General features: G+C 50.4%; 1 protein-coding gene across 1 annotated transcript; it reads left to right on the top strand.

The window, feature by feature from the left end:
- Positions 1–827: 827 nt before the first annotated feature.
- On the top strand, positions 828–4,179 carry LOC100823532 (formin-like protein 2). The gene is made up of 4 exons (XM_003579861.4): positions 828–2,514; positions 2,644–2,834; positions 2,953–3,188; positions 3,284–4,179. Exons 1-4 carry the CDS (start codon positions 1,118–1,120, stop codon positions 3,941–3,943), a joined length of 2,484 nt encoding a protein of 827 aa, XP_003579909.1. The 5' UTR covers positions 828–1,117; the 3' UTR covers positions 3,944–4,179.
- Positions 4,180–12,609: the final 8,430 nt, after the last annotated feature.

Genomic DNA, 12,609 nt, shown 5'->3' with positions numbered 1-12,609 from the left:
TAGGAAAGTTTTTTTACTCAAGTATGTCGTTTTTTTAACCTCGTAACATTGCTCTCTTTTTTTAGAAAAGGGTCTGTCTACGGCACAGTCGACTGAGACTTGTTGTGTCTCAGTCGACCATCGTATGCGAAGAAAAAAAGAAACCCGCCCAGACGCCACACCCGCGTATGTGATCTCAATCACATCATCGTGCGCTCCCTAACGCGTCGACTGAGAAACGAACGATCTCAGTCGACTGAGACTGAGCAATTCCGTTTGGAAAAAGAATGCCTTAGATTCTACTTGAATCTTATCTAACCCCAAGTACTCATATGCACACACAATTTGCCAGTGTTGGCCCGTTGGGCGAAGCTGGCATTCCCAGGCCATTCCCATATTCACCCCCTTCGGGGGCACTCAATTCCCAACTACATTCTGGAGCCCCACACGTCCTGCTAGTGCTAGGTCAGTCCTACCAATCCAACAACATACAAACCTGGGGACAGACGGACAGTACGGTTTGTTTTAATAAACACCTTCCTGACATGTAGTAAGTCCAATTCAAATGTCTGTGACCAGTGGCATTGAATGGTTTTACAGAGGAGAATCGTCGTCTAGGACTACTTTACGAGGCCTGGTGCCGATAATCTGTAGCCGTGCAGTAAAAAACAAGCCTGCAGAGAGCACACAGCAACCTTGCAAAGGGACAGGTGAACAAAAACAGCAGCAACGACAGGAGGCAGTAGAAAATGATCTGAATTTCTGCGCCTAATTGTTTTACTGAAGTTTGAATCTGACTGAACATGATACACACTACCACTCGTACTAACCATTTCAAACTTAAGTGGCATTGACGCCTAGCCAAGACACAGGTACGTGTACACGGCGATGCAAAGCATATAGACAGGTACACATACATGCAAGCGGTGCCGTCACTGCACTGCTGCGCGCACCTGCCATTGCTCCTTGTCGTCCTTGGATCGAGTGGCATCAACGCCTATCTTGGCTGCCGGTGTACGGGCCTGCGCCATTCCGTAGATCTCACAGCCTTTTCAGTTCCTCTTCCACACCCTCCAAATCACCAGAAACCTTTCCTCCTTCCTCCGACCTTGAAATGGTTTGATGCCTGCAGCCAGCCATGCCCTGTCTCGCCAGACGCCGCCCGTGCCTCTTCTTGGTCGTTTCAGTCGCCGCGCTTCTCTTGCCAGTAAGCAGCAACGGTGAAGCGAGGAGGGATCAAGCTGATAATGGCGTCGCCAGGTTCAGATTGCTGCTTGGCCTCAACAATCTTGGGGGTCTCAGCCCAAGGCAGAGGCCGCGTCACAGCCCTGCTGCCCTCGCACCGGCATCGGCACCGGCACCGGCACCGGCGCCGGATCGCGCTCACCTGCCGCTGCTCCACAAGAACGCGCGACTCCCGGACCCGGCCGCCGGGAGAGTAGTCACCCACGACCGCAAGAGAGGAAATGACACAACGCGCAACGAGGACGGTGGGCACGGCGATGGCAAGAAAAGCATGCAGCTAGTCGTGGTCGCGGCGGCCGCGGCGCTGTCCGGGGCGGTGGTGGTGCTCCTCGTCGTCCTCGTGGTTTTCCTGGCGTGCAGGAAGGTTCAGAGGAGACGCAGCGGGGCTGACCAGGACGGCGCCAGTAGTAGTAACAAGGTGGGCTCCTTCGATCCTGGCCCGAACCTGTTCTACGTGGACGCCGTCAAGCCGTACACCGACGCCGGGCAAGAGCACGACGACGGGGCGAAGGCGCCGGAGATGGCCGGGCCAAAAGACGAGGCCGAAGTACCGGATCGTGAAGAAGAAAGCCGTGGAGTTTGCTCCGAGGACGACGAAGACGGCGCCGGGTCAGTGCATTCGTCGTGCTGCTTCCAATCCTCGCACTTCGCCTACTCCGAGCTCCGGGACGCGAAGCAGGGCGAATGCGTGTCGCCGTCGCCCGCCTCCGCCCGGTCGTCAAGACGGCGGAGCTCTGCTCCTGCGACGCCCGCGGACAAGAAGAAGGTCGCGGGTGCGAGTGCGAGTCCTCTCTCGCCGCAGTGCCCGCGCACGCCGAGCAATAATCAGGACCGCGTGCGCCGCGCGGTTCACCACTCCCCGAGCTCCTCGGAGTCGACAGCGCGGATGTTCCTCAGGTTCCCGGATGTACAGGGCAGCAGCGCGCGCCATGCGAAGGAGGCAGAAGCAGGAAGCGTCCGCTCGGACGCTGTAAGCGGCGTTACGGCCCCGCCGCCGCCGCGGCCGCCGCCTCCTCCTCCACCACCGCCGCCGCCTCCGTCGCTGCGGCCGCCTTGCGTTCCGGGCGCCGTTCTACCACCCCCGCCGCCGCCGCTGCTACTACTGAATCAGAGAAGCGGTGGCCCGAGTCTCCCGCCGCCGCCCGCGCCTCCGGGTATGTTGAGGCAGAGCGCACCGGTCGGGAAGAACGGCGCGGCGCTGCCGAAGCTGAAGCCGCTGCACTGGGACAAGGTGCGCGCGGCGCCCAACCGCCGGATGGTGTGGGACAGGATCCGATCGAGCTCATTCGAGTAAGCAAGCAAGCCCTGATCGAAAAAATCACCCACCGTAATTTGTCAATGAAATTTCTCTGTCGATCTGAATTACTTCAACTCAGATTACAACATTTGAGTATTTGACAAGTGTTTCAATGGCGGCAGATTGGACGAGGAGATGATCGAGTCTCTGTTCCTGTACAACTCGCGGTTCTCTGCGAAGCACGAGGAGGCCCAGAGCCGGAGCCCCTCGCTGGGCCACCATGTCCTGGACCCCAAGAGGCTGCAGAACATCACCATCCTCATGAAGGCCGTCAACGCCACCGCCGAACAAATCTACGCCGCTCTGCTGCACGGTAATTCCGATATCAACACGTCTATGTGGTACGAATAATACGACCGATCCGATCGCATCTACAGTACGAAATTTTACTTAAGAGTTTCCTGGTTTTGTTATTGGATTTGTTGGCGCAGGCAACGGCCTGTCGGTGCAGCAGCTGGAGGCCCTCATCAAGATGGCGCCGACCAAGGAGGAGGTCGAGAAGCTCACCGGCTACGACGGCGACGTCGAGAGCCTTGTCCCGGCTGAGAGGCTCCTCAAGCTGGTCCTCACGATACCGTGCGCGTTCGCGCGAGTCGAAGCCATGCTGTACAAGGAGACCTTCGCGGACGAAGTCGGACACATCAGGAAATCCTTCGCAATGCTCGAGGTACAGTAATTAAGCAGGACATGCCAATCTTCAACTACTTGAATCGAATCAAAAGGTTGCACGCATGAAATTTTGTGTGTTTCGTGGTTTCTAAGGACGCGTGCAGGGAGCTGATGTCGAGCAAGCTGTTCCTGAAGCTGCTGGAGGCGGTGCTAAAGACGGGGAACCGGATGAACGTCGGGACGGCGCGGGGCGGCGCCATGGCGTTCAAGCTCGACACGCTGCTCAAGCTGGCCGACGTCAAGGGCGCGGACGGGAAGACCACGCTGCTGCACTTCGTCGTCCAGGAAATGACCCGTTCGCAGTCGACGCGCACGGCCGAGGGCACGGACATCGCCACGGGCCTCGCGGCCGAGCTCACCAACGTCAAGAAGACGGCCACCGTGGACCTGGACGTGCTCACCACGCCGGTCTCCAACCTGTCTCAGGGCATGTCCCGGATCAAGGAGCTCGTTGGGAGCCACTTAGTATTGTCCGGCGACGAAAGGAACGGGTGCTTCGTCGCCTTCATGGCGCCTTTCGTCAGCCACGCCGACGAGGTGATCCGGGAGCTGGAGGAAGGCGAGCGCCGGGTGCTGGGGCACGTCAGGGACATCACCGAGTACTACCACGGCGACGTCGGCAAGGACGAGGCCAGCCCGCTCAGGATCTTCGTCATCGTCAAGGACTTCTTGGGGATGCTGGAGCGGGTGTGCAAGGAGGTGAGGGGAGTCAAGAATTTCCATGCTTGGAATCCTGTTCCGAATAATGTCTGATGCTGCATAAAATTGGAGGAAAGAACAACATTGTAATTCTTGGTTTTGAGTTGTTCTTCGTCTTGCCGGGTTAGAACAGAGTCCATTATACATAGTTCACTCATTTTGGTTTGGTAAACTAGATTATTCAACTTTGAAATGTACAGTGGATGAGTTCATGACTGGGACGAAACAATCGCCACATGGTGTTCGAACTAGCAGTATTGGAAATAAACAAATTGGAGCTTGTCTGGTCCCTTGTTTCTTCCTCTCTTGTCACCCTACCCTTATCTGTTTCTGTAGAATTTGAAATTTTGAATCCGTTCGTGTCACCTGCAGAGTTTCAGAGCCCCCAGTTCAGAATCCCTGTTTATTATTCCCTGCTGCCATTGTCTGCCTCGTGTTCTTTCACCCTCCAAGAATCTGCTAGTAAACAAAAACAATGACGTTGGAAAATCAACTGTAGTGATAAGATCAAACCTTACCGTAAAGTCAGCATAAACAGCACGATCTTTTTCGCGAAAAAGGATACAAAGTCTTTCCGGTTATTCCGCATCCCGGATGCACACAATCATATTTTCATTCCAGAAGATGACAAACATCAAACTCAAACACACCAGCTTACAAAAAAATCAAGAAAAATAATAATCCAAGACCATCTTCTTTACACTCCTGAAACCATCTTATTCATCACATACCACAAAACAAAAAGGAAATTGTACAAAGACACATATCTAACAGCTCTTGTAACAAGAAACTACGAACCCAAAGGCTTTTAAGTGATACCCACAACTTATACGTTAATGATTAACAAAAAACCTGAAAGTGACAGATTTGCCCAAGTTAATCGCCCGTGGCCCGCGTGTCATACAAAGGAGCATAATTTCTGGATCAGGAGCAACGAAAACGGCTTGACCCGAGACACGAGCCGAGCCCAGCCGGCTTAGGAAATCCCTTCCCGTGTCGTCATCCCCAGCGCCGGCGGCGGGCTCGACTTCTTCTTCGCTTCCAGCTCCCACGCCGCCATCCTCATCTCCTCCATGACGCCCACAAACACAGAAATGTCACGCGCGAAGGTGGCGCACGCGCCAGATCTGGGACGGGCGCGGGCTGTGCGCGGGCGGTGCGCGTGCAGGCGGGCGGTGCGGGCAGCGCCGGCGGCGAGCGGCGCGGGCCTCCTCCGGCACTGCAACCTCGCAGACGCCGCTGCCATCCTCTTCCCCTTCCCGGCGCACACGCGGGGGCAAGGTCCGCACGTCGAGCCGCACTCCGAGACCTCCGTGCCCGGCCCATCTTCTTCCTTTTGCTCGGCGCGCACTGGGGGCGTCGTCTTCCTCAGCACCGGCAGCGAGGACGGCTAGCGGCGGCAGTTAGGGCGGCGCGCGCCCGCGGAAGCAGCAGGGGCAGGCAATCCGCGGAGGCCTCAGGGGTAGCCCGCGTTGGGGACGGCGCGGGCCGCAACCCGCGGCGGCGGCAGGGGCGGCGGCGACGGCGGCGCGCGCCCGCGGAAGCAGCGGGGGCAGGCAGCGGCGGCGGGGCCTGCAATCCGCGGAGGCGTCAGGGGGAGCCCGAGGTGGGGGCGGCGCGCGCTGCAGAGGCGGCTGGGGCAGGCGGCGACGGCGCAGGCTGCAACCCGCGGAGGCGGCAACGGCGCGCGCCCGCGGAGGTGGCAGCTAGCTCTTGGCTCTTGTGCGCGCTGGAGAGCGCCTCCGCAGCCGCCATGGTCGGTCTGGCCGCGAAGCAGCTCGCGCCGGACGACGGCCAGTCGGAGCTGGGGAAGATGAACCGGAGGGAGTGAGGAACGAGCCAGTTCGGCCGGGATTGAGCTGCGAGCCACATAATTGTCTCGTGTGTATATGACATGTGGGTCACGGTGATTAATTTGGCCAAACCGACCAATTACGGTTTTCTGTTATTCATTAGTCTTCATGTTGAGGATATCAGTTAAAAAAAACTTGGGTTTGTGGTTTTCTCTTACCAGAGACGCTAAGTATGTGTTTCTCTGTGATTTACTCCAAAACAAATGTAAGAGACCAAATACAATGGACTAACCAAATAGTTCACATGGAACCATAATCTCTTAAGTAGACCTTCAAACTAACACCTTGGATAATGACATGACGCACGTCAATGTTGCTTTATCTAGCAAAGATACGAGATCATTGATTTTCACCTACAGAAAGTGTTCTTGTTGTTGGATCCACATGCCGCCATCCATCATCTCTGTCGGTTGACATTTACACACACGCTAGTTAGCTCTTGATACAGAGGGCGCCTTGGCCTACTCGCTCCGTGAGAGAAATGTTGGAATGGAACGGTGTTACGGCATGACATGAAGCGCTCGTCCTCGAAACCATGCAAAGAAGAGGACGACCACTCATGCAGTCACCACTCGCCCCGGCCCGGTTGTCATTTGTTCGCGCCACCACGAAGGGTCACTGTCCAACTCTCGTCATCACCATTTGGTCAGGTAACCGTGCCGCGACACCTTACCACGCACCCGAGAAGCGTGCAATCCTGGTCCCGGACAAGTTGACCGGGAGTGCGTAGACGTGCTTCCGTTTCTAGAGAGAAAATCATGAGCATCATTCCGATAACCATGCCATCTCCTCGCGAGATCATCCACGGATGTGCTATTTCCCCCATGATAAATCCACCGGATGAGGTCAAACTCACATGGGGTTAGCCTGGCATCCTTCTCAGATAGCAACAATGAGAAAGTGGATGGGAGGAGGGTGGTGGCAGAGAGTAGAGTTTGGTTCTCCGGGATCGTTCCTTCAGGATGCTATGGGAGTTCGGTCACCAGACTCACCAGACAAGAAAATGTTTTGTGCATCGGAGTGAAGCTGGTTAGCAGCACAATGATTTTACGTTATGTTTTCTTATGAATAAGTTTTTCTTCATAATTCTCTAAAAATTTCCCCTTGGTTCCCTAAAATTTGTGTCTTGGACATGATAGCCTCGAGGTGGCCCGATCTTTCGATGAGATTGATAACTCTCGATTTGGGTAGGAGGTGACGTTGACGGTCCGACTACAGCCTAGGAGGTAGCGCCTTAGCAATCGATACACCAACTCCAGAGGGTTATTGATCATGTGGGGGCACGATCAACCTGACCACGAAGGTCTTTGTTCCTGCAAGCAATCGAAGAACAAGTAAGAACAAGATAAATAGCGGATGCAATCTAAAATTGCGAGTATACTATATCAAACCAATGTCTCAACGAGACGATAAGTTGGAGTCTTGACGACGGTAAAACAGGTGGTCTAACCGACACACGCGATTACACGAAAGTAGCAAAGATGGCTAAACTTTATCTAATCAAAACCCAAGGCTTTTTAGGGGGGCTCATGTGGTATATAAAGGAGGAGGGAGAGATATTTTCGTTCACCTTGAGTAAGGAGGCCGAAATCCAACTCTATCTCTAACTTTCCTAACAAACTACAACTCTTTAGGAAACAGAAAAACAGATCCGTCAGCTTGTTTTGTCCGCCACGGTCAGCACGAGTCGAATCTCTTGATGGGGCCAGATCCGTTGGAAAGGTCTTGTAATTACCTTTCCAACAAGTACTTCTTTGCTTGATTTGGACTCCGTATGCGGCCTGGGTGATTAAAACAAATTCGGGTCTCCTGACAGTTCGGATCCGAATCGGATTCAACTTTAATTCGTGATATCTTTCTCTAGCAAGCTCCGAGTCATGTGCCGTTTGATTTGTTAGAAAGTAGACTTGATAGGCTTCACTTTGAATCTCCCTTTGCAGGCTATCACACTTCATCTTCACTTTGGACTTGTAAAGTTCAATAAGATGCCTACATAATAAGATTACACAAGATAATAGCTCCGCCTCTTTGCAAGTAACATATTGAAAATATTTTGTAATTGAATTCACCTGATTATAATTGTTATTAGATACATCAACAATTAGGATTCTAATGGTCGTATTCGTGGCGATCATGTCCATATCATCCTCCCTTTCTTGAAAGAAAAGCCGTCCTCGGCGTCGTTTGTGCTGAAAAGAGACTGACAAAATAGACAAAGTGTGTGCATGGTATATGTATATGTCATCAATTTTAACTCCACTCCCATGCTGCACATTATAGATTAATCTAGATACAACTCTTAGCGTTGAACCCAAGAAAAATCATAATTGTTCTCTCACAAAACATAATAAATGAGAGGATGTTTAGATACAACACTACTAGGATACAAAGTATTGGATGAATTGTATCTAAATGTGTATTTAATGCATAAGATACAATATAAGATATGATGCATTGTGAGTGCTCTTCGTTACTTTTCATTTTTTACATAGAAAACCATCATGACTGTTGGAATTTTGACTAGGATGGGCTCAACCCATGCATGTAACATATTTCAATAATTTCTGTAATCCAAAGTCTCATGTGAACGTTGTTCAAAAGCTGAAACGTTTTTCATTAGTGTACCATGAATCCATACAAGTAAATGATACACCAATGACGTGCAAGTAAATGGTGCATGAATGGACCATGAATACGTGCAGGTTAGGGCAGTCCCAGTGCGCCAGCTTGGATCGTATCTTAAACAGGCCACGTAGGGCGGAGTCTGACGTGGAAGGGTGATTAAAAATAAGAGAGAGAAGGGAACCGTATCCTAAACACGATAAGACTCTTGGCGTGGAAACCGGTGTGTAATTAGTGCCACACCGATCCCGTGCCGTGCGCCCCTCTCTCCCCAATCTGTTCCGTCCCTATCGTCGGCGCTGTTTTCTCCTCCTCCTATCTCGCCCAAGCCACCGCCGCCGTCACCTGCTCTCCTCTTTGTCCTTGGCCCTGCTACAACCGGCGGCATCACCTACTCGCTCAGTTCGTGGACGACACTTGAGCGCCATGGACGACGTGCCGAACTTGCCCAAAGCATCCGTCATCCGTCGCCATTGAAGACATCGGCCTCTAGCAATAAGATGAGCAGCGCTGCCACCGTGACTCTTCAGCCAATGATCTGAGTTTCTCCGGCACGTCCCCCTGTCTGTTGTGGGACTCCTCCCCTGCAACATACTCCGTACAAATTACAAGCAGTGGGTGAAGTTCTTGCACTATTTTCTATTATTCTGGATCATGTTTGTTCGATCAGCAGCAGTAGCACATTGCTGGAAGTGCTCGTGATTTCTTGATCCACCTCAGCTGATCATCCCTTGAAGATTTGTTCTTGAATTTCGTAGAACTTTCCTCTGTTTGGTTCCAGAAATTTGACCATGGAAGATACAGAACATGGCCTAGAAGTTAGAGCTTTAGGTTGTGTTGACGATTGATAAATATGATTTGTCTAGTCAAGAGCTTTTAGTTCTTGTTTGAATTGATAATTCCACAGTCAAATTCTAGTGTGCAGAAGGATCTGTCCAGTTAAGAGTTCAGTTGACGATTCACGTATTCTTATGTGCATGGTGATCTCTCTGGTCCAAAGTTCATCTCTGAACAAGTGCAATCTTTGTTGAGAATTTGAGATGCACAAACAGGCCACAAAGTTAACTACTAGCAGCAATCACGAAACATACTAAAGGTAAGTTATTTAGATACGGTACTTAGGATACAAACCATCGGGGGTATTGTATCTAAATAGGCTATTTAATGTTTCTGATACAGCTTAAATAAGGTTGCACTAGTGACCCACGAATATGGTCCATGAATACGTGCAAACTAGTGGCTGCTCTAGTGAACCATGAATACCCTCTGGACATTGAATACGATTCAGCGGCTCTTCAATTTAATTCGCGCAGACAGTTCGCCTTCCTCTACTGTGTCTATATAAAGAGGTCGCTCCTCCGTCGAGAGACACACAAGATACGCCACACTTTATGCGACTGCCACGGAACAGTAAACCCCCGAAACCCCGTCTCTTCAAGTTCTGTACGGAAGATGGATGATAAGGTTTTTTGGGAGCGCTCTAGCGCGACTACTGCTTCTTCTTCACCACGGACTCCGACGATCACTTTCCCGACGACGACTACTTCCCTAACGTCACCAACCTACTCGACGACATGGCTGATGTTGGCAACTTGTTATCGCAAACGGATCGGCATCGTACGTGTTTCTGTTTATTCTATTCGAGATTTTGCTACAGTTTCTTGTTCAAGCAAATGGTTTAGATTTGCTCCTTCAATCTTCGATATTTTGTTCATATTCTCAACTAGTTTGCATGACTAGTTTAATATGTGTTCTTGCCGTCATGATTTATCTACTATTTTTATGGATTAAATATCATGGTAAATTGCTCATATTTCCAACAATGACAAATTTATTGATTGGATTAAAAAGATACTCCCTCCGTCCATAATTTTTGTCCCAAATTTGCCCAAAAATGAATGCATCTATTTCTAAAAAGCATCTAATATTTTGACAAGAATTATGGGACCGAGGGAGTACATCATTAATCAAAAAGGTTGCTAAAAAAATGGGACAGATCCTCATGCCAAACAATGAATTACTCGCTCTAGGAGAAAAACATAAAATGACATTGGTAAAATTCCGAGCCAGAAAAGCACATTCTTCATCGCCGCAGCCTGGCAAATAGAATTACCCTCAGATTGCATTGTCTCCACCACTTCCATGCAATCAACAACCAATTTGTCGCACCCCACCTCGCTGGCCAGGAGAAGACCATCCCATAGAGCACGAGCTTCGGCAGACGAAGCATCGGCAATGTTAGAGATACCAAAACAGCTGCCCGCCGAGAAGACGTCATGAGATGAAGAACAGCACCTGTCGCCCCCAGTACCAGTATCCTCATGAAAGGTAGCATCAACATTGAATCAGTGCATGTATGTCTACACAGAACATTGAATCATGATCTGGTTGAGTCGCCGTGACTTGATGTTAGCTCATGTATGTCTACACAGAACAAATCAATCAAGAATCAGTGCATGTATTCCCTCAAAAAAGAATCAGTGCAGGTATATATGACGTGCAGCGTGGATTTTCTTCTCATTATTTTCTTTCTTATGATGCTCCGCTCAAATATCTGACATGTACTACTTTGGACGTACAAAATCATGTCCCTATTTGGGCTGAACAATATTTTTTTAGTTTTATTCTTTGAAATCAGGTAAAATCATTTAAATCAGTTTTTTTTTAACTTCAGATGAGTCTTGTTCAGGCAGTGGGTTTTAAAACTGGCTCATACTTGTCATGCACCGGCAGTTGAAGGACGGCTCATCAATTCCTCTGTTTTCTACTACATTACAAGGTTGTTTTTATTTGGTTATAATCGTACTTTTAAATAATGAACTTTGGCATGATCGGTACATTTCATTTTAAATAATGAAAGGAAAACTAACTCTTTCCATTTCTCGTCAAAGTTTCATTCTGACATATTTGGACGATGTCATTTCAATTAATTTGCACTCTACTATTTATTTTTGAATTGATATTGTTGAATACATAGTTGTGTAATAATAGTATTAATTGAGAAATATATATGTGTGGACATTTAGCATGTATCCATCGAAAATAGTGGTGAACATTTGCCAAATCATCCGAATACCTGCTATCTGGACGGACGACACGTCTATTTTGCCGGTGACTGTTGAAGATGAGATTTCCTACAGCCCGACCGCTGAAAAGCGAGAGGACCTGCCGCCGGCGTCACGAGACTTTCGAAGACAGCTGACCCGGCCCTGTCCAGTCACCCTTTTTTTAGTGCTCTTTGTTCCCTTTTTCTTAGTGATTGTTCCTTTCGTTTTTCCAATCACCTTTTGGTAGTGCTCAAGTGCGCAGTATCAGTCCTCTAGAATTTATTTTTTGAACCGCTGAGAGCAACACTTCAAACTTGTGAAGAAATTTTTACAATGCTCAAGCTACGTACTTATATATTGCCACCCATGCACCGCGGTCTTTAAGGGGGGGGGGGGGGGGGGGGAAATGATGATGCACCGCGTACACCGCGTGAGGAAGCTAATTCACGTTTTGCAGTGGGCGGTCTCGGGAACCAGCCTAACCGCAGTACCGCACACGCATGTTTGTTCCTAGTTTTCGGCTACTCCTTGAACCATACGTCGTACGTCCCCGTTCGATGGTACATGCATGGGCGGGGCGCCGCTCTTGTTGCTCTTGGCACGATTGTGCCCGCGTGGCCGCGTTGGCATGAGCGCATGCGTGTCGCGGGCGGCGGTACTGCATTATGGTGGCCGTGTGCTGCCGCAAGCTGCCAAGCTGTGCGTGTGTATGTCAGCCCGGTGTCCTTTGTTTGTGAACAGTATACCCCTGTTCGCTTTTGTTTGTTTCGCTATAATACAGGCCGGAGCGGAGTATACTGGTATAGACTCATTTCCCGCTACCGCTAGTCTTGTTCACAAATTCACAAGTCATGCATAAACTAATAATAGAGCCGTCAGCCATGGAATGCCACCCATGTCGGCTAGCTAGCTAGGAATCTGCAGAAGAAGAAGAATGTTCACGTGTTTGCGCGCACCTGCCGTACGTCGGACTCTCGTCTCCGCAGGTGGAGAAAGCTAGGTCCTGCGGCGGCCGGACCCGGGAGGCAAACCAAGGTACGACTTCTACAGCTAATAACGACGGCATCGTACGTAGGCAGCGTACGTACGAAGGTCCACGTCCGGTACAGCGAGGCTATAGGCTACCGATGAGATCGATCCCGCGACCGTGAGGACATCTCACAGCGCTGCAACTGCCAAGTTTGCGCCTGACTGTCAG

Source organism: Brachypodium distachyon, chromosome 5 (genome assembly GCF_000005505.3).
Source record: "Brachypodium distachyon strain Bd21 chromosome 5, Brachypodium_distachyon_v3.0, whole genome shotgun sequence".
In the NCBI taxonomy this organism is placed as follows: Eukaryota; Viridiplantae; Streptophyta; class Magnoliopsida; order Poales; family Poaceae; genus Brachypodium; species Brachypodium distachyon.
This window is presented reverse-complemented; position numbering and strand designations above follow the sequence as displayed.

What these genes read in the sequence shown, in the direction of transcription:
- LOC100823532 (XM_003579861.4), top strand. Translation starts at nt 1,118, where the DNA reads ATGCCCTGTCTCGCCAGACGCCGCCCGTGCCTCTTCTTGGTCGTTTCA. An exon ending in CTACGCCGCTCTGCTGCACG is followed by an intron (nt 2,835 to 2,952) that starts GTAATTCCGATA and finishes TTGTTGGCGCAG; the next exon opens with GCAACGGCCTGTCGGTGCAG. An exon ending in AATCCTTCGCAATGCTCGAG is followed by an intron (nt 3,189 to 3,283) that starts GTACAGTAATTA and finishes GTGGTTTCTAAG; the next exon opens with GACGCGTGCAGGGAGCTGAT.